The sequence below is a fragment of the Oryctolagus cuniculus genome, chromosome 12 (assembly GCF_051225735.1).
Source record: "Oryctolagus cuniculus isolate XC-2025 breed Fujian yellow rabbit chromosome 12, ASM5122573v1, whole genome shotgun sequence".
In the NCBI taxonomy this organism is placed as follows: Eukaryota; Metazoa; Chordata; class Mammalia; order Lagomorpha; family Leporidae; genus Oryctolagus; species Oryctolagus cuniculus.
In genome coordinates, this window is record NC_142878.1 from 26,447,963 (window position 1) to 26,470,900 (window position 22,938).

The 22,938-nt window shown below is 47.0% G+C and overlaps 2 protein-coding genes and 1 non-coding gene across 6 annotated transcripts; 1 reads left to right on the forward strand and 2 right to left on the reverse strand.

Moving 5' to 3' along the window:
- The first annotated feature begins 80 nt into the window (after positions 1 to 80).
- RPL36AL (ribosomal protein L36a like) lies at positions 81 to 1,335 on the forward strand. The gene is made up of 2 exons (XM_002718228.6): positions 81 to 127; positions 875 to 1,335. Exon 2 carries the CDS (start codon positions 902 to 904, stop codon positions 1,220 to 1,222), a length of 321 nt encoding a protein of 106 aa, XP_002718274.1. The 5' UTR covers positions 81 to 127; positions 875 to 901; the 3' UTR covers positions 1,223 to 1,335.
- Positions 1,336 to 4,754: 3,419 nt separating this feature from the next.
- On the reverse strand, positions 4,755 to 5,028 carry LOC127484029 (small Cajal body-specific RNA 13). The gene has a single exon (XR_007910810.3).
- A 3,636-nt stretch (positions 5,029 to 8,664) lies between these two features.
- LRR1 (leucine rich repeat protein 1) lies at positions 8,665 to 20,974 on the reverse strand. 4 transcript variants are annotated; one of them, XM_002718227.6, is made up of 4 exons: positions 20,334 to 20,974; positions 15,920 to 16,018; positions 11,646 to 12,367; positions 8,665 to 9,091 (listed from the first exon to the last, which is right to left on the reverse strand). In XM_002718227.6, the coding sequence occupies exons 1-4, from the start codon at positions 20,529 to 20,531 to the stop codon at positions 8,851 to 8,853; spliced, it is 1,260 nt and encodes a 419-aa protein (XP_002718273.3). In that variant the 5' UTR covers positions 20,532 to 20,974; the 3' UTR covers positions 8,665 to 8,850. The 4 variants fall into 4 exon arrangements, with proteins under 4 accessions (XP_002718273.3, XP_051678768.3, XP_089165408.1 ...); XM_051822808.3 differs by having other exon boundaries at positions 15,920 to 16,021; positions 20,334 to 20,656; XM_089309282.1 differs by lacking the exon at positions 11,646 to 12,367 and having other exon boundaries at positions 15,920 to 16,021; positions 20,334 to 20,645.
- Between the last annotated feature and the right edge of the window lie 1,964 nt (positions 20,975 to 22,938).

Below are 22,938 nucleotides of genomic sequence, written 5' to 3' on the forward strand. Positions count from 1 at the left end.
CCGTGGCCGGCTGCCTATTGGCTCGCGGCACTGTCGCTCAGGTTCAGTTCCTACTTCCGCCTCCTCCCTCCCTTTCCTGTGAGGCGCGAGCGGCGCGAGGCGAGGAGTGCGGTCGCTGAGTTTCCCGGTAAGCTGAGAGCCAGGCTGTAGCCGTTTGACCGGGAGGCGCTGTCGCTCAGAATCCGGGGGGTGGATAAGGGCGTCGTGCAAAAGGGAGAGCAACACCTGCTGCCTTGGCTTAGTTGAAGTCAAGAGCCGGCGTGGCCGTTTGGGAAAGGCGCTCAGGCATGGCGGCTCCCGGGCCGCAAGGCACGCCGGCTTGTGACGGACACGTCAGCTCTCGGGGCTGCTGACGGGGCCCGGGCTTCGGGGAGGAAGCGTGAAGCCAGACTGGTGCGGTTCTCGGAGAAGGAACGGGGCGGGTCATAGCCGTAGCCTGCTACGTTGCGTACTGAGTAGCCATAGCCGGGAGCTAGAAAATGGAGCAGGTGGGTGTGGGGCAGGAAGTAGCGAAGAAACTTCACGTCTCAGCATCTCCCTCTGTGGAAGGTTAGATCGCACCACCGCCACGATTTTTCTTTTTGGGCCACAGTTAAGGAAACTTAAGCGTCAAGGGAAGCCACTTTGTATAGAGAAGTGACCGTACTGGGCCTCCTGCGCTTGCTTTTTAAAGCGAGTCTTGTTCTGTAAATGCCGCAGTAGCTTAAAAGCCTTCCATAGAGGTGTGCACGTGACGGTGCGGCGCATGAGGGCCTGGTGCGGTTCTAAATCACTTAGGTAGTGCTGCATTCCTATAAATAGCTTATTTTGTATAGCACTTTGACTTCGAAAAATGTCTAATGCCTGCTACTTTGTTTTACATCTGTGACTACAGTTTTCATCGTCCTGAAAAAAGAAAAAAATGGTCAATGTACCTAAAACCCGAAGGACTTTCTGTAAGAAGTGTGGCAAGCATCAGCCTCACAAAGTGACCCAGTATAAGAAGGGCAAGGATTCCCTGTATGCCCAGGGGAAGAGGCGCTATGATCGGAAGCAGAGTGGCTATGGTGGGCAGACAAAGCCAATTTTCCGGAAGAAAGCTAAAACCACGAAGAAGATTGTGCTACGGCTTGAATGTGTTGAGCCCAACTGCAGATCCAAGAGGATGCTGGCCATTAAGAGATGCAAGCATTTTGAACTGGGTGGAGATAAGAAGAGAAAGGGCCAAGTGATCCAGTTCTAAACTTGGGGGATTTTTTTCTTTTCTTTTTTTGGTTCTTAATTTTGGGGCAAATATGTTGAGGCTTTATAAAAATTAACCTGTAGGAAAATAAATACAGTGATATTCATACCCAAGTCTTTTGTATTTTTTGGCTAATATATGGAATCGGGTGTTTAGTGTTAATTAATAACAATGAATTCTTTTCCTAAGAATTGAAACTTTGTATTTACAGGAATCCTGACTCAAATCTTATAACCTGATTATAGAAAATAATAGGGGAAAAACCTGGCATTTTAAACTTTGCCTTCCTGCTAGTTTCAAATACATAGTAGTCTCTCCTTATAAACTGGAGATGTTAAAAAAGACTTCCTGTAGATGGTATCTATACTGTTTTTCCCTCTATAACTATGATAGTTTAATTTGTAAGATTAAGAACAGTAATAACAATGTGCTATTACAAAATTGCCAGTATCACTTAAGATTTTATTTGAAAGGCAGAGTTAGAGAGAGGTTCTCCATCTGTTGGTTCACTCCCCAAATGGCCAGAGCTGGGCGGATTGGGAGGCAGGAGCTTCTTCCAGGTCTCCCACGTGGGTGCAAGAGACTCAAGGACTTGGGCCATCTACTGCTTTCCCAGGCCATAGCAGAGTTGGATCAGAAGTGGAGCAGCTGGGACTCAAACCAGTGCCCATATGGGATGCTGGTGCTGCACTGGCCCCTGGTGCAAGGGTGACACACCACACTGATAATGTGATAGTAACATGTCTATAAGGTGACCAATGGTTTTACATTCTCAGCAGAATGGCAAGATTTTTAAGTTTGTGTTATTTGATCACACTTTTTAAAAGACTTATTTGAGAGGCAGAGTTATAGACGGAAAGACAGAGGTCTTCCGTCCACTAGTTCACTCCTCAGATGGTCACAGTGGCCAGAGCTGAGCTGAAATGAGCTGACTGGAAGCCAGGAGCCAGGGTCTTTTTCTGGGTCTTCCACGGCTTTCCCAGACCATCAGTGGATTGAAAGAGGAGCATCCGGGACTCAAATTGGCACCCATGTGGGATCCCAGAGGCTTAAGCTTTGTAGGGGAAGTCACTCTGTAACTCTGCCGTTCCAATAAAAAAAAAAAAAAAAAAAAAAAAAAAAACACACTAAAGTGCAATAGTAGTGATGCTGGCAATTTTATGATGTGCCAGCCCCAAATGGCAGATTTCATCATGCTATCAGAACAGCATGCAATGTAAAGTTTGAATTTTGGAATTTTCCATTTTATATCTCTAGAACCTGGTTGACTGTGGGTAACAAACTCAGGATGAGGGATGGTTACTGTGTATGTTGAGTGACTTCATAATCTTGATTGATAAGCAGCTGGTAAGGACTTCAATTGAACTTCAAGAAAAAAGGCTACACCAGGCCTGTACATAGTAGGTGGAGCAGAAGATCCAAGTTAGGCCACAGGACTTAGAAGAAATGACCTTGTGCCACTAGCCACATACAGCTATTCAAATTAAAAATGCAGTTCCTGAATTATACTCCGATCTAGTGCTAAGTAGCTGCATGTGGCTAGTTTATTGGGCAACACATGGTCTTAAATATAAAGGCAGGAGTTTATTTTTTTTTTATTTTTATTTTATTTTATTTTTTGACAGAGTGGACAGTGAGAGAGAGAGACAGAGAGAAAGGTCTTCCTTTGCCGTTGGTTCACCCTCCAATGGCCGCCGCGGCCAGCGCGCTGCGGCCGGCGCACCGCGCTGATCCGATGGCAGGAGCCAGGATCCAGGTGCTTTTCCTGGTCTCCCATGGGGTGCAGGGCCCAAGCACCTGGGCCATCCTCCACTGCACTCCCTGGCCACAGCAGAGAGCTGGCCTGGAAGAGGGGCAACCGGGACAGAATCCGGCGCCCCGACCGGGACTAGAACCCGGTGTGCCGGCGCCGCAAGGCGGAGGATTAGCCTAGTGAGCCGCGGCGCCAGCCCTAAAGGCAGGAGTTTAAAGTTGACTTCCAGCCTCAAAAGTAGGAAGCTAATGGAAGTAAAAAAATTACCAGTCCATGAAAGTATAAACTTTTTGAACTTAGAACATTCCAATAGGAATACACAAATGTTAAAGTTCTTAACAAGAGTGGAAGGTAAGCATTTATGAGTGAAGACAAAGCTGAAACTCAGAAAAGAATTGACACTAGTAATAACCTGTGAAAGCCAAAAACAAGCTGAGTATTAAGTAAGAGGAAAAATAAACAGCTGCCACTGCTGTGACATAGTAGCTATATGGGAAAGCAGTAGAAGATGGCCCCTGCACCCAATGGGAGACTCAGAAGAGGCTTCTGGCTTTGATCTGCTCAGCTCAGTTCAGCTCCAGCTGTTGTGGCCATTTAAAGGAGTGAACCAGCAGATGGAAGACCTATCTTTCTACCTCTGTAACACTTTCAAAAAAAAATCTTTAAAAAAAGAATTTGACCTCTAGCAATACAAATTTTAAGTACAAATAATTATTTCTTTGGACCAATGCCTACCCTCTCAGAGAAAAGATCTCTGAGTAGAAGCTTTTTTCTTAATTTGAGAAGCAGAGTGACAGCCGCATCCTATCTGTTGGTTTCATTTGCCAAATGGCTTGCAATTGCCAGGACTGCAGGAAGGAAGTGAATTTAGGTCTCCCAAGTGGTGACAGAAACCAAATTACTTGAGTCATTACCATTGCCTCCCAGGGTCTTAACTGGTACGAAGCTGGAGCCAGGAATCGAACGCAGACACTCTGATGCAAAACGCAGTCATCATGACCACTAGGCCACACACCCAAAACTGTTTTGGAGAGCATAACTGTTCTAACATTTAAAACAATTTATTCACGAATATTTGAATTTTGAGAAGACAAAAAACATTCTCAAACATTTTAAGGACAATAGATGCGGTTATTCTGAAAGAGTTTTCTTGGAGAACCTACCTCCAAGCACAAAACAGCAATGACATGCCAACACCAAGGAGGCTTTTCTCCAGAAACTAAGTCTTTCCTTTGTTCCCCAAAACAAGCTGAGGCTGAGTAGTCTAGTAGAAAGTCTGATTTGAAGTAGAGCAGTGGTAATGAAAAGAATGAACAGGAGGCACTGACTTTTTTTAAGATTGATTTATTTGAAAGAGTCTGCAGAGAGAGGAAGAGACAGAGCTTCCATACCCTGATTCACTCCCCAAATGGCCGCAATGGCCAGAGCCGGGTTGGTCCAAAGCCAGGAGCCAGGAGCTTTAGGTCTCCCATGAGTACTTGGGCCATCTCCCACTGCTTTCCCAGACACATTATCAAGGAGCTAAGAGTAAGTAGGCTGCTCCACTTTTGATCCAACTCCCTGCTTATGTGCCTAAGAAGGCAACAAAAAATGGCTGAAGTGCTTAGGCCTCTACCACATACACGGGAGACCTAGAAGCAGCTCCTGCCTCCTCGCTTTGGCCTGACCCAGGTCCAGCCATTGCAGCCATTTAGGGAGTGAGCCAGAGGATGGAAGATCTCTCCATTTCTTCCTCTAACTCTGCCTTTCAAATAATTTTTTAATTAATTTATTTTTTTCATTTGTAGCAGTACTTAGTGTCCAACAGAAACCACTCCATCTGCCAAACAGTATCTCGACTGCAAAGCTTCTCTTCTTGTTGGTGGATCGATAATGACAGGGCATAGCCATCATCTCCATGGCAATAGCAGCCAGGAGCTATCAGAGGAAAATTGCACATGGAGCCCCCAGCTCTGGGGCAGCCATGCCTCAGCTCCCTCTAGAGTATGTTGTGTCTGCAAGTCTGGTGAGCGCTGGGGACCTCCGACCCTGCGAGGCGCCCAGGCTGCAGGTGTCAAATAATTTTTTAAAGAAAGGAATATGAGAAACAAAATAAGGAATGCTTAACAATACAGGTTGAGCACTTGTTATCCCAAGTGCTTGGGACTAGTACTTCATTTTGGACTTTTTCAGATTTTTGGAATATCTGCATTTAACAAGATATCTCAGGGATGGAACCCAAGTCAAAACACAAAATTAATTTATGTTTCATATACAACTTATCCATGTAGCCTGAAGGTAAAATTTTTTTTTTTTTTTTTTTTTGACAGGCAGAGTGGACAGTGAGAGAGAGACAGAGAGAAAGGTCTTCCTTTTGCTGTTGGTTCACCCTCCAATGGCTGCCGCGGCCGGTGCGCTGCGGCCAGTGCACCGCGCTGATCCAATGGCAGAAGCCAGGTGCTTCTCCTGGTCTCCCATGGGGTACAGGCCCAAGCACTTGGGCCATCCTCCACTGCACTCCCAGGCCACAGCAGAGAGCTGGCCTGGAAGAGGGGCAACCGGGACAGAATCCGGCACCCTGACCTGGACTAGAACCCGGTGTGCCAGTGCCACAAGGTGGAGGATTAGCCTATTGAGCCACGGCGCCGGCCTCTGAAGGTAAATTTTTTTAAAAAATTACTTATTTGAAAGGGGCTAGCGCTGTGGTATAGCGGTAAAGCTGCCACCTGCAGTGCCGGCATCCCATAAGGGTGCTGGTTCCAGACCTGGCTGTACCACTTCTTTTTTTTTTTTTTTGACAGGCAGAGTGGACAGTGAGAGAGAGAGACAGAGAGAAAGATCTTCCTTTGCCGTTTGTACCACTTCTGATCCAGCTCTCTGCTATGGCCTGGAAAGCAGTGCAAGATGTCCCAAGTCCTTGGGCCCCTACACCCATGTGGGAGACCAGGAAGAAGCTTCTGGCTCCTGGCTTTGAATCAGCCCAGTTCTGGCCATTGCAGGAGTGAACCAGTGGATGGAAGCCTTCTTGCTCTCTTTATAATGCTGCCTTTCAAATAAATAAATCAATCTTTAAAAACCAAAAGATTATTTGAAAGCAAGAGTTAGAGAGGGAGACAGTGATATCTTTCATCCTCTGATTCACTCCCCAAATGCCTACAATGACCAGGGCTGGGCCAGGCTGAAGCCAGGAGCCTAGAGGTCCAACCAGGTCTCCCATGAGGGTAGCAGGAACCCAACCACTTGGGCCATCTTCTGTTGCTTTCCCAGTCACATTGGCAGGCAGCTGGATCAGAAGTAGAACAGCTGGGCCTCGAATAGGTGCTCATATAGGGTGCTGCCATCACAGGCAGTGGCTCAACTTGCTGCACCACAATGCCAGCCCCCTGAAGGTAATTTTTAAAAAATGTATTTGGGGCTGGAACTGTGGTGTAGTGGGTAAAGCTGCCACCTGCAGCGCTGGCATCCCCTATGGGCACCAGTTCAAGTCCTGGGTGCTCCACCTCCAATCCAGCTCTCTGCTATGGCCTGGGAAAGCAGTCGAAGATGGCCCAAGTTCTTGGGCCCCTGCACCCGCATGGGAGACCTGGAAGAAGCTCCTGGCTTCGGATCAGCACAGCTCCAGCCGTTGTAGCCAACTGGGCAGTGAACCACTGGATGGAGGACCTCTCTCTCTCTCTCTGCCTCTCCTTCTCTGTGTAACTCTTTCATATAAATAAATAAATCTTAAAAAAAACCTGTATTTATTTGAGAACGAGCAAGAGTGAGCTCCCATCCTCTGGCTCATTCCCCAAATGTCTGCTGTGGCCACAGCTGGCTGGGCTAGGCTAAAGCTGGGAGATGGAACTCAATCTAGGTCTCCTACATGGTTGGCAGGGATCCAGCTGTTGAGCTGTCACTACTCCCTCTCAGGGTGCACATCAGCAGGAAGGTGAAATCAAGAGTGGATCCAGGATTCAAACCCAGACTCTAATATGGGAATCCAATAGGTATCTTAAGAGCTAGGGCAAATGTGCCGCCCCTGGAGGTGATTTTTTTTTAAAGATTTATTTATTTATTTGAAAGGCAGAGTTAAAGAGAGAGGCAGAGGCAGAGAGACAGAGAGGTCTTCTATCTGCTGGTTTACTCTCCAAATGGCCACAATGGCCAGAGTTGGGCCAATCCGAAGCCAGGAGCCAGGAGCTTCTTCTGGGTCTTCTCATGTGGGTGCAGGAGCCCAAGGACTTGGGCCATCTTCTACTGCTTTCCCAGGCCATAGCAGAGAGCTGGATTGGAAGTAGAGTAGCTGGGATTCAAACCAGCATCCACAGGGGATGCCGGGACTAGAGGTGGTGGTTTCACTTATAAGCCACAATGCCGACCTCTGAAGGTAATTTTATGCATTATTTTTAGTGGTCCTGCATTTTAACTGTAACCTGTCACACAAAGTTAGTTGTGGAATTTTTTTATTTGTGATGTCCTACCTGCATTCAAAAAGTTTCAGAGTTTGGAGCATTTTGGACTTAAGATTGCTAGGTTAAGGATGTTCAATCTTATATAGACTAGTTTCATAGTTAAGTATTCATTGTAACTTAGAACGTCTTATAAATGGTGTATTTTGGGGCCGGCGCTGTGGCGCAGAGGGTTAAAGCCCTGGCCTGAAGTGCAGGCATCCCATGTGGGTGCCGGTTCTGGTCCCGGCTGCTCCTCTTCTGATCCAGCTCTCTGCTATGGCCTGGGAAAGCAGTAGAAGATGGCCCAAGTCCTTGGGCCCCTGCGTCTGCGTGGGAGACCTGGAAGAAGCTCCTGGCTCCTGGCTTCAGATCGGCACAGCTCCAGTCGTCGCGGCCAATTGGGGAGTGAATCAGTGGATGGAAGATCTCTTTCTCTCTCTGTCTCTACCCCTCTCTATAACTCTTTCAAATAAATAAAATAAACTAAAATAAATAAATAAATGGTGTATTTTTCTGCATACAAAAACTCAATTTGTTTTTTTAAAAGCAGTTACTTATTTTGAAAGGCAGTGAGAGAGGAAGAGAGATAGGGAGATTAAGAGATCTGGTTTACCCTCCAGATGGCCTCAATAGCTGGGCCTGAGCCAAGCCAAAGCCAGGAGCCAGGAACTCAATTCTGGTCTCCCACTTGCATGGCGGGGGCCCTAGTACTTGGACTATATTCCACTGCCTTTCCAGGCATATTAGCAGAGAGCTGGATGAGAAGCAGGCCAGCACTCAGATATGGGATGCCGGCACAGTAAGCAGTGGCTTAACCCTCTGCTCCACAACACTGGCCCCCAAACTCACTATCTTTAATTGAAATTAAGGAGGAAAGCTGGTAAGAAAATTATTACAATCAGAGTGACTGAAGGGTCAACATCTGCTTAATGGATAACCCCTATCTATCCTGGAAACTTTAGACTGAAATCCACACAAGTGCAACAAATAGATTAAAAACTTAACCCCGGGGCTGTGGCGTAGGAGGTTAAGCCTCTGCCTGTTGCACCAGCATCACATATGGGCACCGGTGCATGTCCCAGCTGCTCCTCTTCTGATCCATTTCTCTGCTAATGTGTCTCTGACAGCAGTGGAAAATGGCCCAAGTACTTGAGCCCCTGCACCCACATGGGAGACCCAGAAAAAGCTCCTGGCTCCAGGCTTTGGATTGACCCAGTGGATCAGAGAACCTCTCAAACAGATAAATGTTTAAAACACAAAAACAAAACTTAACCCCACAATAAAAGTAAATTTTGCTTTAATGAAATTAAAAGTTCAGAACCAAATGACTTAAAATGGTAGAGTGACATAGTCTTCCTCTCAAGCAAGTATACAAAAAGCTTCCCTTTCTCCAATTTGACACTGTTAAATAATGAATGAATCTTACATAATCTCTAAGTGAATGAACTTTTTTGTGGTGTTATTTGTTACTTTAACATATCAGATGAATTTACATAACAGGCTAGAGAACAGAAGTAAGAGATAATAGGTGCTTCAGTACCACCCATATTATCTACTAAGACCACAGTGTGAGCAACAGCGTGTAGGTTCATGGTAGTAGTCCCTTGAATGAAGGAGCGCAGACAGAAGTTTCCACAAACACAGGTTTTTGCAGTATCCAAATCTTGGCAAAGATGGAAAGGAATGATATGAGAGCCATATGGAATCCTATTGGAAAAAAATGTTTAAAAATATTTTATAATATGTTACTAGATTCATAACTTCAAGTATCAGGACAGGAATCATAAGGACACTGAATTACAATGATGGAAAAATAAAATGATCACTTAATGACTTATATTGTTTTATCTGGTAAGAATGGGGAAAATATACTTAAAAACAGCATATGGAATATTGTGAACTTAAAAGATGGTCTATATGCCATTCAATAAAATATCTTTCAGCATGGCCACTTAATAGGATAACCCACAAAACAGGAATGAAAAAGTCATCTTTCCTTTATGTATACTTCAAATACCTAACAAATAATAAGCAACCTAGAGATTCTGAAACAGTGGGACTGAGGTTAACTCTAGGAATCTGTATTTCTCCTTGCTCTCTTTTTATAAACATTTATTTATTTGAAAAGCGGAGTTACAGAGACACAGAAAGGGAGAAAGATCTTCCATCTGCTGGTTCATTTCCCAAATGGCCTCAATGGCCAGGACTGAGCTTGGCTGAAGCCAGGAGTCACGAGCTTTATCCAGTCTCCGATGTGGGTGCAGGAGCTTGAGGACTTGGGCCATCTTTCCCAGGTACTTGAGCAGGGAGCTGTATCGGAAATAGAACAGCTGAGACTCAAATTGGTGCCCATGTGGGATGTTGGCATCGCAGGTGGCAGCTTAACCCACTGGCCTCTATATATCTAGCATATTATTTAAAAGCTCCTCTATGGGGCTGGTGTTGTGGTGATGCGGGTTAAGCCGCCGCCAGTGATGATGGCATCCCATATGGACACTGATTCAAGCCCTGGCTGCTCAACTTCTGATCCAGCTCCCTGCTAATGTGCCTGGGGAAGCAGTAGAAGATGGTCCAAGTGCTTGGGCCCCTGCACCCAGAAGAAGATCCTGGCTTCTTGGTTTGGTCTAACCCAGCCGTAGCTGTTGTGGACATTTGGGGAATGAATCAATAGATAGAAGCTCTCTCTCTATAACTCTGCCTTTCAAATAAATAAATCTTTAAAAAATATATATGATATTCCTACCATTTGGATCACATCTTAACTTCTATACCTACATGCAAGAAACATGAACAAAAGGAATAATTGGAGTTCAGAGTGTCACTGAAAACAACCGTGGTCAGTGTTCAACACCAGAGAGAAAGAATCAGCAGCTACTGAACCCTAGTATCTGCCCAATGCTTTGAACTTAGATTAGCTCAATTATCTTCACAACTTTGTAAAGTAGGTATTGTGTCACAAATGAGAAAACTGATTCAAAAAGGTTGAATAAATTGCTAATATCACACAAAGGACTAAGGCTAGGGATCAAAACCAAGTCTGACTCCAGAGACTACTCACTTGACCACTATGGCAGATTGGAGTTCTCAAACTTTAGGGTGCATCAGAATCAGGACTTATTAAACCACAGCTAGAAGAGCTGGCATTGTGATGCACTGGGTTAAGCAACCACCCGTAACACAAGCATCCCATACTGGAGTGCCAGTTTGCATCCTGGATGTCCCATTTCCAATCCAGTTCCTGCTAATGCACCTGGGAAAGCAGCAGGTGAAGGCCCAAGTATCTGGTCCCCTGCAACCATGTGACAGACCCTGATACAGTTACAAACTTTGGCTTCATTGCAGGCATTTAGGGAGTGAACCAACAGATAGAAGATCTTTCTCTGTCACTTTGCCTTCCAAATAAATAAAGCCAATCTTTAAAAATGAAACACACAGCTACACCCGTCTCATGACTTAGTAGGTCTGAGGTGTAGCCCAAGTACTTGCATCACTGACAAGTTCCTAGGTGATGCTTATGATGCAGATCAGAGTACTACACTTCAAAAAGCAATGCATTCATTCAAATGCATTCATTCATTTAACATCTTTTTTTTTTAAAGATTGATTTATTTGTTTGTTTGAAAGGCAGGGTGATGAAAGGGAAAGACAAAGAGAAAGAGTCATCTTCCATTTGTAGGTTCACTCCTCAAATGGCCACTACAGATGGGGCTGGGCCAAGTCAAAGGCAGGAGCCCAGAATTCTGAGTGTCTCATGTGTGGCAGGGACTCAAGTGTTCGAGCCATTATCTGCTGGATGAGAAGCTAAGCAGCTGGGACTCAAACCAGCACTCTGATATACAACGTGGGAGCCCCAAGTAGGGGCTTAACCTGCCACAATACCACAATACCTACCCCTATTCAAGTACATATTAAGTGGCTGATTTATGCCAGGACAAGTATACTACATGTTAGACTCTATAGAAATAGTGGAGAATAAGAAAGTCCATGCCGACACGGATCTTTCATTTTAGTAGGGAAAACTGACAGCAAATAAACAAACGCTCAAAAATTTATAAGCTCAAGTAATAGATCCTATGACCAAAAAAAAAAAAAAAAAAAAAAAAAAAATCAAACAATGTAGATAGGTAGGGAATAATCCTTTAGATGGGGTGGACAGGTGAGACCTTTCTGGAATGACACCAGGGCAGTGAGCTGAATGGAGTGTGTGAGCTATGATAAGGAACAGTTTGATGAGAAACCTAGGTTGGCATTAAAATCTTACCTAGTACAAAGTATGGTCCGTGCAGAAGATTCTAACAAAGTTAATGGCACTTGCAGCTTTATAACTGGAAGGACTTTGGGTTGTTCAAAAGTATTTCCAAAAAGATCTAAGTACTCAAGGGATAAATTTTTAAACTCACTGGGTAAAAATGGAAGCTTATTTCGAGCTGCTGACAAAAATCGAAGGTTTGTTAGTTGTCCTATCTTGAAAGGAAACTGAATTAATTCATTATCATCCAGTTTTAAATCCGTAAGCTCTCGGAGCTGGCAAAACTGCACAGGGAGTGCCTTGATTTTATTCTTGCTGAGATCCAAGCTTCGAAGAGACTTCTGGAGTGTAGACTGACACAAGTCTACACTAAACGACTCCAAGTGATTGTCATTCAGGTTAAGTTCTTGAAGGTGTATGAGGTCTCCAATTGTAGCTGGAAGCGTTTTTATACGGTTGTGACTCAAGTCTAATTTCCGAAGGTTTTTTAGGCAAAGCATACGCATATCAACTCGGACAAGCCCACAATAAGAAGTCTGAAGATGTTCCAGAGAATACGGAAAGTTCTTGCTTAAAGGATAGTCCTTTTTAGATGTGATAACCATTTTAGTTTTAAATTTTTCGAATTCTGAAGTCTTCACTGGAGTGAGTGTTGAAAGTTGTGCATTAACTTCACAGCCTCTATGAGCCAGTCTCACAGTTGAAAGGAACTGCTTTAAACTGCTGGAGTTGGCCTGAATGAATAAAAGTAAGTTGTACAACTGCAAATTCCACATTAGATAATACATATATGCTAATTCTTCCCATAAGGAATTCTGGAGAGTGATATATGTGAAGGTGATACAATCACTTATTGAAATTGGCTGTAAATCAGAAATGTTTTAGAATTTGGGGCTGGCGCCGCGGCTCAATAGGCTAATCCTCCGCCTTGCGGCGCCGGCACACCGGGTTCTAGTCCCGGTTGGGGCGCCGGATTCTGTCCCGGTTGCCCCTCTTCCAGGCCAGCTCTCTGCTGTGGCCCGGGAAGGCAGTGGAGGATGGCCCAAGTGCTTGGGCCCTGCACCCCATGGGAGACCAGGAGAAGCACCTGGCTCCTGCCTTCAGATCAGGGCGGTGCACCAGCCGTGGTGGCCATTGGAGGGTGAACCAATGGCAAAAGGAAGACCTTTCTCTCTGTCTCTCTCTCACACTATCCACTCTGCCTGTCAAAAAAAAAAAAAAAGATTTTGGACATTTCAACTTAGATCTTTTTGAGAAGCCAGTGTTGTGAGGCAGGGGTTAAGCCACTGCCTGCAATGCTGGCATCCCACGACAGTGCCAGTTTGAGTCCTGGTTGCTTCACTTCTGATCCAGCTCCCTGATAATGTGCCTGAAAATGCAGCAGAGAATGGCCAAGTGCTTGGGCTCCTATAATCACACAGGAGACCCAGATGCAGTTCCTGGTTCCTGACTTCAGCTTGGCCCAACCCTACTATTGTGGCCATTTGAAGTATGAATCAATGGATGGAAGATCTCTCTTTTTTAAAGATTTTATTTATTTTTTTTTACTTGAAAGGCAAAGTTTGGGAGATGAGGGAGAGACAGAGATCTTCCATCCGCTGGTTCACTCCCCAAATGGCCACAATGGCCAGGGCAGGGTCAGGCTGAATCCAGGAGTCTGGAACTCCATCCAGGTCTCCTACATGGGTGGCAGTAACTCAAGCACTTGAGTCGTCTTCTGTTGCTTTCCCAGGGCATTAGTAGGGAGCTGGACTGGAAGCAGAGCAGCCGGGACTCCAACTGACATTTGTATGGGATGTCTGCATTGTGGCTTAACCCATTGTGCCATAATGCCAGCCCCATCTCTCTCTCTCCCTCTCTGTCTCTTGCTCTTTCTTTCTGGGCAACTGCCTTTTTTTTTTTTTTTTTTTCAAAAACTTTTTTTTAAAAACATTTAGTTATTTACTTGAAAGGCAGTAAATAACTGGGGCCGTTGCTGTGGTGTAGTGGTAAATCCACCACCGGCAGTGCTGGCATCCCATATTGGCATGGGTTCAAGTCCTGGCTGCTCCACTTCTGCAGGCTGCTATGGCTTGGGAAAGCAGCAGAAGATAGACTTGGGCCCCTACACCTGTGTGGGAGACCTAGAAGAAGCACCTGGCTTCAGATCCGCCCAGCTCCAGCCACTGCAGCCAACTGGGAAGTGAACCAGTGGATGGAAGACTTCTCTCTCTCTCTCTCTGCCTCTCTATAACTCTGACTTTCAAATAAATAAATAAACCTTAAAAAATTACATTGAGAATGCTTAGAATATACATTCTAAGTAAAACTGTTCTATAAAGGGGAATAAAAACTATTCAAAGGCAGAAGCATAAAAGCATAAAATAAGACAGGTTCCATGTGAGACTTGAGTTTAGGAAGAACTGACCAGAACCTTAACTGCCTCTGGGATAGGCCATGCTGGAAGCCGTGTACTGTAAACTACCCAGGGTGCCACTCACAAAGACTAGAGTCATACAAAGTGACATCCCTCTCGAAAGGAGCACATAAAGCAAGAGAGACTGTCCCCACTGAGATGGAGAAACCACTAACAAAATGGCATTTAAATTAAGTCATCTATAAAAACAGCTAGCATCTTACGACGCTTTTGGAGCTGTCTAAAATGTATAGTGAAGGACGAGTGATCTTGTTTTGTTGGAATGTGAGGGCTGAGGAGAGCAGGAAAGGACTAGAAATACAGGATGACAACAGACTGCTAATGGCCTGGGAAAGGCAGCAGAAAATGGCCAAGTGCTTGGGATCCTGATACCTATGTGGGAGACCTGATGAAGCTCCTGGCTCCAGGCATTGCCTTATCTGGAGAACGAACCAGCAGACAGAAGATCTCACTCCCCCTCTGTCTCTCCCTTCTCTCCCTGTAACTGGCTCTCAAAATAAATAAATAAATCTTTTTTTTTTTTTTTTTAATTACAAGACAAGGGGCTGGTATACTGGCACAATAGGTTAAAGTCACTGCTCGGCCGGCGCCGCGGCTCACTAGCGTAATCCTCTGCCTTGCGGCGCCGGCACACCAGGTTCTAGTCCCGGTCGGGGCACCAGATTCTGTCCTGGTTGCCTCTCTTCCAGGCCAGCTCTCTGCTGTGGCCAGGGAGTGCAGTGGAGGATGGCCCAAGTGCTTGGGCCCTGCACCCCATGGGAGACCAGGAGAAGCACCTGGCTCCTGCTATCCGATCAGCGCGGTGCGCTGGCCGCAGTGCGCCGGCCGCGGCGGCCATTGGAGGGTGAACCAACGGCAAAGGAAGACCTTTCTCTCTGTCTCTCTCTCTCACTGTCCACTCTGCCTGTCAAAAAAAAAAAAAAAAAAAAAAAAAAAAAAAAGCCACTGCTTAGGAAAATGATATCCTACACTGGAAGTGCTTGGCTTTTTATCCAACGTCCTGCTAATCTGCCTGGGAAGATGGTGGATGATGGCCCAACTGCTGGGGCCTGGGCCACACATGTGGGAGACCTGGGTGGAGCTCTCCACTTCTGACTTCACCTTGTCCCAGCCCCAGATGTTGTGACCATTTGGGGAATGAGCTAGAGGCTAGAAGACTGCTTTTTCTGTGTTATTCTCTTTACAAATAAATCTTAAAAAAAAAAGAAAATTAATTCTAGAGGTAAGTGTTTGGCCCAGCAATTAAGACATCACTTGGGATACTTAGATTCCCTACTGGAGTGCCTGGGTTAAAGTCCAGGCTCTGCTTCCTGCTAATGCGGACCCTGATGGGCAACATGTGATAGGAGCTGGGTTCCTGCCACCCATGTGAGAGCCTAGATGGGGCCCAGGCTCCTGGTTTCAGACTGGCCCAGCCCTGGCTGTTGCAAGCATGGAACCCGCAGATGGAAAACTTCTGCCTCTTTCTGCCTTTCAAATAAGTGGGAAGAAAAAAAGTAAATACCTTTAAAAAAATGTTGAAAAGATGCATTTTATTCCTTTCCTTCCATCAAATTGGAACCTGAGGTTTAGCTGGCAAAAATGTAGACCTGTGCTACTTGCTTTATAGTTTCAGTCAAACACCGTTAAGATTCCATCTCCGGCACAGAAGCAAACCTACTTTCTCTAACTATCCTGAGAGCCTTACTTAGACAGACTCCGCCCTTTACAAGGCACACAGCACATTTAAGAGGCTGTCTCTTGTGCCGTCACATCCTCAACACACCTGCAACAGCCCAGCCCAGTAAGCTATACATGGTATCACTATGCTCAGACTTCTTCAAAGAAAACATAGCTAAGCACTTTAACTATTAATGGTTCTAATCCATACCTTACTTAGACAGATATCCACAGGAGGCTCCTTCAACCGAACAGTTGCTTTCCCTTCATCCACAAATTTGGTGAAGAATTGCTCAATGTTCTCCTTCAGCTGCTTAAAATCAACGAGAAAAAAAGGGACAAAACTAGGTAGTGTTATGCAATAACATTTATAGCAACTAGAATGTGCAAGTCACTTTGTCAGGCTTGGGTCTGGTTCTCAGTCCTTAAGTGGGGTGTTTTAGGCTTTCAAGTTTTAGCATTTTTGTGTGAGCCCGGCATTTGGTACAGCAATGAAGATGTAGCTTTGGACACCTGCATCCCATAATAGAGTACTCGGGTTTGAAGGCCCCAGCTCCACTTTTGATTTCAGCTTCGTCATAATGTACACTCTAGAAGGCAACAGGTGATGGCTCAAATAGTTGGGGTCCCTGCCACACATGTGGGAGAGACCTGGACTGAGTTTAAGCCTCAGGCTTCAGCCTGGCCCAACCCTGATTGTTGCAGGCCTTTGGTGAGCGAACCAGCAGGTGGAAGACGTCTGTCGCTCTGCCTCTCAAGTAGATGAAAATAAAAATATTAAAAAAAATCCTCTTGGGGTAGGCATTTGGTGCAGTGGCTAAAAAGTCACTTGAGACACCTGTATGCCATTTTGGAGTTCCCAGGTTCGAGTCCTGGCCTGACTTCCGATTCCAGCTTCCTGTTGATGTGTACCCTGAGAGGCAGCTGGTGACAGCTCAGCAGTTGAGTCTCTGCCATCCACATGGGAGCCCTGACCTGAATTCCAGGCACTTAAGATTCAGCCTGACGCAGCCCCAGCTATTTTGTGGGCATTTGAAGGGTGAACCAGTGGATGGAAGAGATGTCTCTCTCTCTCAAATAAAATAAAAATAGGGGTTTGGTGCTGAGGCTCAGCATGTTAAAGCACAGCCTGCATTCCTATATGGGTGCCAACTGGAGTCCTGGCTGCTCCACTTCCAATCCAGCTCCCCAGTAATATGCCTGGGAAAGCAGTGGAAGATGGCCCAAGTGCTTGGGCCCCTGCACCCACGTGGAACCTGGCTCCTGGCTTTGGCCTGGCCCAGTCTTGGCTGTTGCAGCCACTTGGGGAGTGAATGAGCAGGTGGCAGCTCTTTCTCTGTCTCTCCTTCTCTGTTTTTTTTTTTTTTTTTTAAAGATTTATTTTTATTTATTTGAAACAGTTACAGAGAGAGGTAGAGACAGAGAGACAGGTTTTTCATTTGCTAGTTCACTCCCCAAATGGCCACAACGGCCAGAGCTGAGCTGATCTGAAGTCAGGAGACAGAAGCTTCCTCTGGGTCTCCCACATGGGTGCAGAGGCCCAAGGACTTGGGCCATCTTCTACTGCTTTCCCAGGCTATAGCAGAGAGCTGGATCAGAAGAGGAGCAGCCAGGACTAGAACCGGCGCCCTTATGGGATGCCGGCACTTCAGGCCAGGGCTTTCAACCACTGTGCCACAGTTCTGGCCCAGATAAATGTTCTTAAAAAACATTTCCCTTAACTGCATGGAATAAAGCACGAACTCTGGGGGAAAGTGAGGATGGGCCGGAGAGCAGGACAAGAGAATCAAAGAGGCCGGTGCCGCGGCTCACTAGGCCAATCCTTTGCCTTGCGGCGCCGGCATACCAGGTTCTAGTCCCAGTCGGGGCACCAGATTCTGTCCCAGTTGCCCCTCTTCCAGGCCAGCTCTCTGCTGTGGCCAGGGAGTGCAGTGGAGGATGGCCCAAGTACTTGGGCCCTGCACCCCATGGGAGACCAGGAGAAGCATCTGGCTCCTGCCATTGGATCAGCGTGGTGCACCGGCCGCAGCGCGCCAGCCGCAGCGGCCATTGGAGGGTGAACCATCGGCAAAGGAAGACCTTTCTCTCTCTCTCTCTCTCACTGTCCACTCTGCCTGTCAAAAAAAAAAAAAAAAAGAGAGAGAGAGAGAGAGAGAGAATCAAAGAGATCCCTTACGAGACAAGCCAGGAAGGGTGTGGCTTAGACCGCAGGTGAAATGGAAGGAAATACACAAATCTGAAACATATTTAGAAAGTCAGTTTAAAAGGGTTTAATGCCATATCACATGTGGGAACACAAGGGCTTTAAGGTTTCTGGATGTGGATGTAGAACACTGTCAGAAAAGCAGATTTGGGTGTGGCAAGAAAAATTAATATCCAGGTATTAATAATTTGAAATGCTGCAACAATCCAATTAGATTCCCAGAGGGAACGCATTTGGTGCAGTGGTTGCAATGCCACCTGGAACACCCACATCCCATATCAGAGTGCTTTGGTATGAGTCCTGTTTCCTGCTGATGCAATCCCTGGGAAGCAGCAGGGAGTGGCTCAAGTACTTGGGTCCCTGTGACCTACAGAGATCTGGATTGGGTTCTGGGCTCCTGTCTTTGGCCTAGCCCAGCCTGGCTAGTGCAGGCATCTGGAAATGGACGATATTTGTAGGTGTCTCTTTCAAATAAATAAAAACTTAAGACATTTCCAGTAGACACTAAATTCTAGTTCAAAGTTAAGGGCGAGGACTATCTAACATACAGATTTAGGAGTCACAGTCAGACGGCTGGTAGCTAAAGACATGAAGCAGCAAAGCAGAGGGTATAACAAGAAAGAACCCCTAAGTATTTCCTTCACTTAGCATGAAAACCCATTCTTCAGGGTCCACCCTAGTGCCACCTAAATTCATTTAGCATCCACGATGTCCTGAGTATTGTGGCTAAACCTTCAAGGTTTACTACCAAATTTTGATTAAAATCTCCACTAGGGGAGGTGGTGTTGAGACACAGTGGGTTAAGGTGCTGCCTGGGAGGGCTGCATCCCACACCAGATTCCCAGTTCAAGTCCTGGCTACTCCTTGATCCTGTGCTGGGGAAGAGGTGGATGATGGTCCCGTGCTTGGGTTCCCATCACCCACATTGGGGGCCTGGAAGGAGTTCCCAGCTCCTCGTTTCAGCCTGGCGCAGCCCCAGTTGTTGCGTCCATTCAGGAAGTAGAGAAGCGGCTGGAGGATCTCTGTCACACTAACTTTCAGGTAAGTCAGTCAGTCTTCAGAATCCCCACTAGGGAAGCAGACATTTAACCTAGCAGTTAAGCAACCCGTGTCCCACATCAGAGCGCCTGGGTTCAAATCTCAGCTCTAGGTCCTGATGCCAGCATTCCTGAGAACGCAGCAAGGATGGCATAAGTAAACTGGGCTTCTTCTTTTTTTCTTTTAAAGACTGATTTATTTATTTGAAAGAGTTACAGAGAAAGATCTTCTATCTGCTGGTTCACTCCCAAAATGACTACAACAGTCAGGGCTGGGCTAGGCTGAAGCCAGGAACCAGGAGTTTTTTCTGGGTCTCTCATGTGGGGGCTGGGGCCCAAGCACTTGGGCCATCTTCCACTGCTTTCCCAGGTGCATTAGCAGGGAGTTGGATCGGAAGTGGAGCAGCCAGGACTCAAACTGGTGCCCATATAAGATGCCAGTACTGCAGTGGCGGCTTAACCTGCTCTGCCACAGCGCTGGCCCCAATACATAAATCTTAAAAAAAAAAAAAAAAAAAAAAATTAGGTGGCTCTCAATGACACAGTAACATTCCATTTCCTCAACTACAAATGTCCAGTGTGGAATATAACACTGTAAAAGAAACCATCTCAGAAACCCTTTCAATCCAGTCAGGAGCTGGATACAAGGGTGGGTGGTGAAGTGCCCCCTCGCGGCTGTATTTGGGGACGCAAAAGTATTCCAGTCGTTTTCACAGAACCACACAATGGCTGGATATGGAGGAAAAGGAATTTTATAAATCTTCTGCTCTTAAAAATTCTTTGTAAACTTCCAATAGCCTCTAGAGAATTTACTGTTGCTCTTCAAGCACCAAATGCTGTGGACCTAAGAAATCAGGGCAATATTTTAAGGAGGGAAATAAAAGGACAATAACCAACAACTTGAAAAAAGAAAAAAAGTCAAGATGCAACCCAAAGCATCGCCGTTTCGCTGCTGAACTAAGCTGGGCTACTGACCCCAGGGGCTCCTGTGAAAAACAAACTGGGGAAAAGACTCCGTGACAAACAGAATGCACACAGGCTAAGTGCAGTTAGCTCAGGGTTCCCCCAACAGCGACAGCTGCTTCATTCACACCTGACTCACGCAGGCTGAAATTCACAGGCTTTAAGGGGCGGGGCGGCTGCACAGCAACACTTGGGATCCCGAGCGGCAGAAACTAACCAGAAAACTCACGAAAAGCTGCACTCCCCCACGCCCTCTTCCTTCGGGGTCCCAGGGTGGCGCGACTCGGGGCCAGAGCCCTGGAAGCCCCCCAAGGCAGACCCCACCCCACCGCGGAGTTAGACGAGCGCGCGGGGCTCGAGGGCGGCCGCCTCTCGCTCCGATCGCCTGGCTGACCACGGCCCCTGCTGCCCCCTCCACGCACCTCATAACGGGTCCCGCGCTTGTCCTTCAGGGTGGAGATGAGCAGGCAGGCTCGGGGGCGATCGCCCGGCTCGCCCCCGGCCCGGGACCGCGGCTGCTGACAGAGACTCAACACGGCTCGGACGCCCTTGCCCCGGTTCCTCATGCCCAAGGCCGGCAAGTGGCGGCTGACCACCTCCACGTCGCAGTGCAGCCTCATCTCGCCCCAGCAGAGACAACTCGGCCCCACGACTTTCAAACTTCCTCCTTCCCGCCACCCCGCGCCGCCGCCGCCGACGCCGCCGCCGCCGCCGGGGTCCTCGAGCGCGCGGGCTGCCCGCGGATGCGCCTGTCCGCCGGGCGCACCCGCGTCCCGGGCTCTCCCAGGCGCGTGGCCCCTCGAGTCCCGCGTGGCCCCTCGAGTCCCGCGCGGCCGGCGGCGTCCGTACTCCCTTGCGGGACCGAGTCTTCCTCAGGGGCGTGGCGGGCTCCGAAGTCTGACAGCCGGGCTTGCACCCTTGGAAACCGGCAGTTGGCAGGGGCTCAAGGTCCTTTCCCCGCAGCGCGTGGGAGCCGAGGGCGGCTGTTAACGGTTTGGGGCGGATTCGTGAGGTTTTTGCGTTTCATGCGTCGGGCCCCTGGGTTTCCTGAAGGAAGACAGGGATCCCTCTGTATCCCTTGGGACGTTATAGGTGCCCTAGAAACCGGCGAGGGCGGGACGTTTCCGGTCGCAGACGTCCCGGCCTTTTGGCTCTGAATTCCCGTGGAACAAACTGGTACTTTGCCACGACAGGTGTCTGGGATGGAGAGACTGACCCGGCCGCGCGTGGCCCTCGGGGCGCTTGGCTGTGTTTCTGGACCCCCCGCGACCCCCGGGCTGGGGCGAGGGCGGCGCTGAGTCTCAGGGTCGTGGTCTCGGCTCATAACGCTCTGCGCGACCAGCCCGTCCCTTGCCGGTTGGGGTTGGGGTTGGGGTTGGGGGGTATTGGCTCTGAAATAATTTATAAACTGGTGTATAGATACCAGTTCTCAATTCAGCCGTGACAGAATGATTCATCCTTGAATGTCTCTGTTTACAGAAAATGTGCTATGCTGAAGTGTTACCCGTTGATTCTGCGTCCTAAAAAACTTAGTGATGAGAATGACAGTTACTCTCCCGCTGTTTCGTGTTCTTGCATGTACATCTAGTAGTGTGGACACCAGTCAGCATTTAGCAACCGTTAATCTCATGACTACAAAGACTACAATGTTCAGAAACCGTGAAACTCTAGGAGTTACTTCTATTATTTGAGTAGGAAATGACATAGAAGAAAATAATAAAACACCAGCCTAAAGTACTAGCATACGTTGGACTTCTAGATTTAGCTGAGAGCGAGGGAAATCTTAAATCTTGTAAAAACATTGTTATTTTAAATAGACATGCAAAGATATCAAGAATACCCCCACCCCAAAGCCTTAAAGCTTTCTTTGGTGTTACCAGGTTGTTGAGCCGTGGATTCAGTAAATAAATGTTCATCTAAATACATGAGAGCTACATAACAATTCACTGATGATTTTAGCATGAGACAGTGGTTTGCACTGCCCAAAATGTTTCTTCCTAATTGTAAAATTTTCAAAAACAAGTTGTGATTCCCAAGATACAGTTTATTTTTAAAAACATTTATTTATTTATTTGAAAGACAAAGTTACAGAGAAGCAGAGAGAGCCTTCCATCCGCTGGTTCACTCCCCAGATGGCCGCAACGGCAGGAGCTGCGCGGATCCAAAGCCAGGAGCTTCTTCCAGGTCTCCTATGCGGGTGCAGCGGCCCAAGGACTTGGGCCAGCTGCTTCCCAGGGCATAGCAGAGCTGGGTTGGAAGTGGAGCAGCAGCCAGGACTCAAACTGGCACCCACATGGGATGCTGACACTGCAGGCGGCAGCCTTACCCACTATGCCAAGCGCCGACCCCCCCCCACAATATTTTAAATAAAGTTATTTTATTAAGTAGACTTAAAAATAGACAAACATCAGTGTTTGAGACCTTGTGCCACTTACCCCCTTTTTCTTGGTCAGCTGGGTGGTTTTAACAGTTGAAATACTTGGATCTGACATGCTAGAGTGTATCCAAATGTTTTGTTCTTAGTAGACTGAAACAAAGAAACCTTTGAACAGCTTCCTGCTTTTCTCTTTACCAGGGCACTGGTAAAATTTGTCCTTTACACTCGGTATCCTCACTTACCTCAGCTGGTTTTGAAGCAAGCATGTAGAATTTAAGGGGAAAGGACTCACAGGAACAGGGGCAGAACTCAGGTTGTGTCCTGGCTGCACGAAGGCCCTGCTTAGGACGTGGGCATTGAGATCCTCCTTTCTTGGAAGGTCAACTCTACACTAATTTAAAACGTATTATATTTCTTTTTAAAAATATTTTATTATTTATTTCAAAGGCAGAATTAGAGAGAGAGGGAGAGAGAAAGAGGGAGAGATCTTCCATCCTCTGGTTCACTCCCCAGATGTCTGCAGCAGGACTGGGCCAGGCCAGAGCCAGGAGCCAGGAGCCAGGATCTTCATCTGGATCTCCTGCATAGGTAGCAGGGGCCCTAATACAGGGGCCATCTTTAGTTGCTTTTCCCAGGAAATTAGGAGGGAG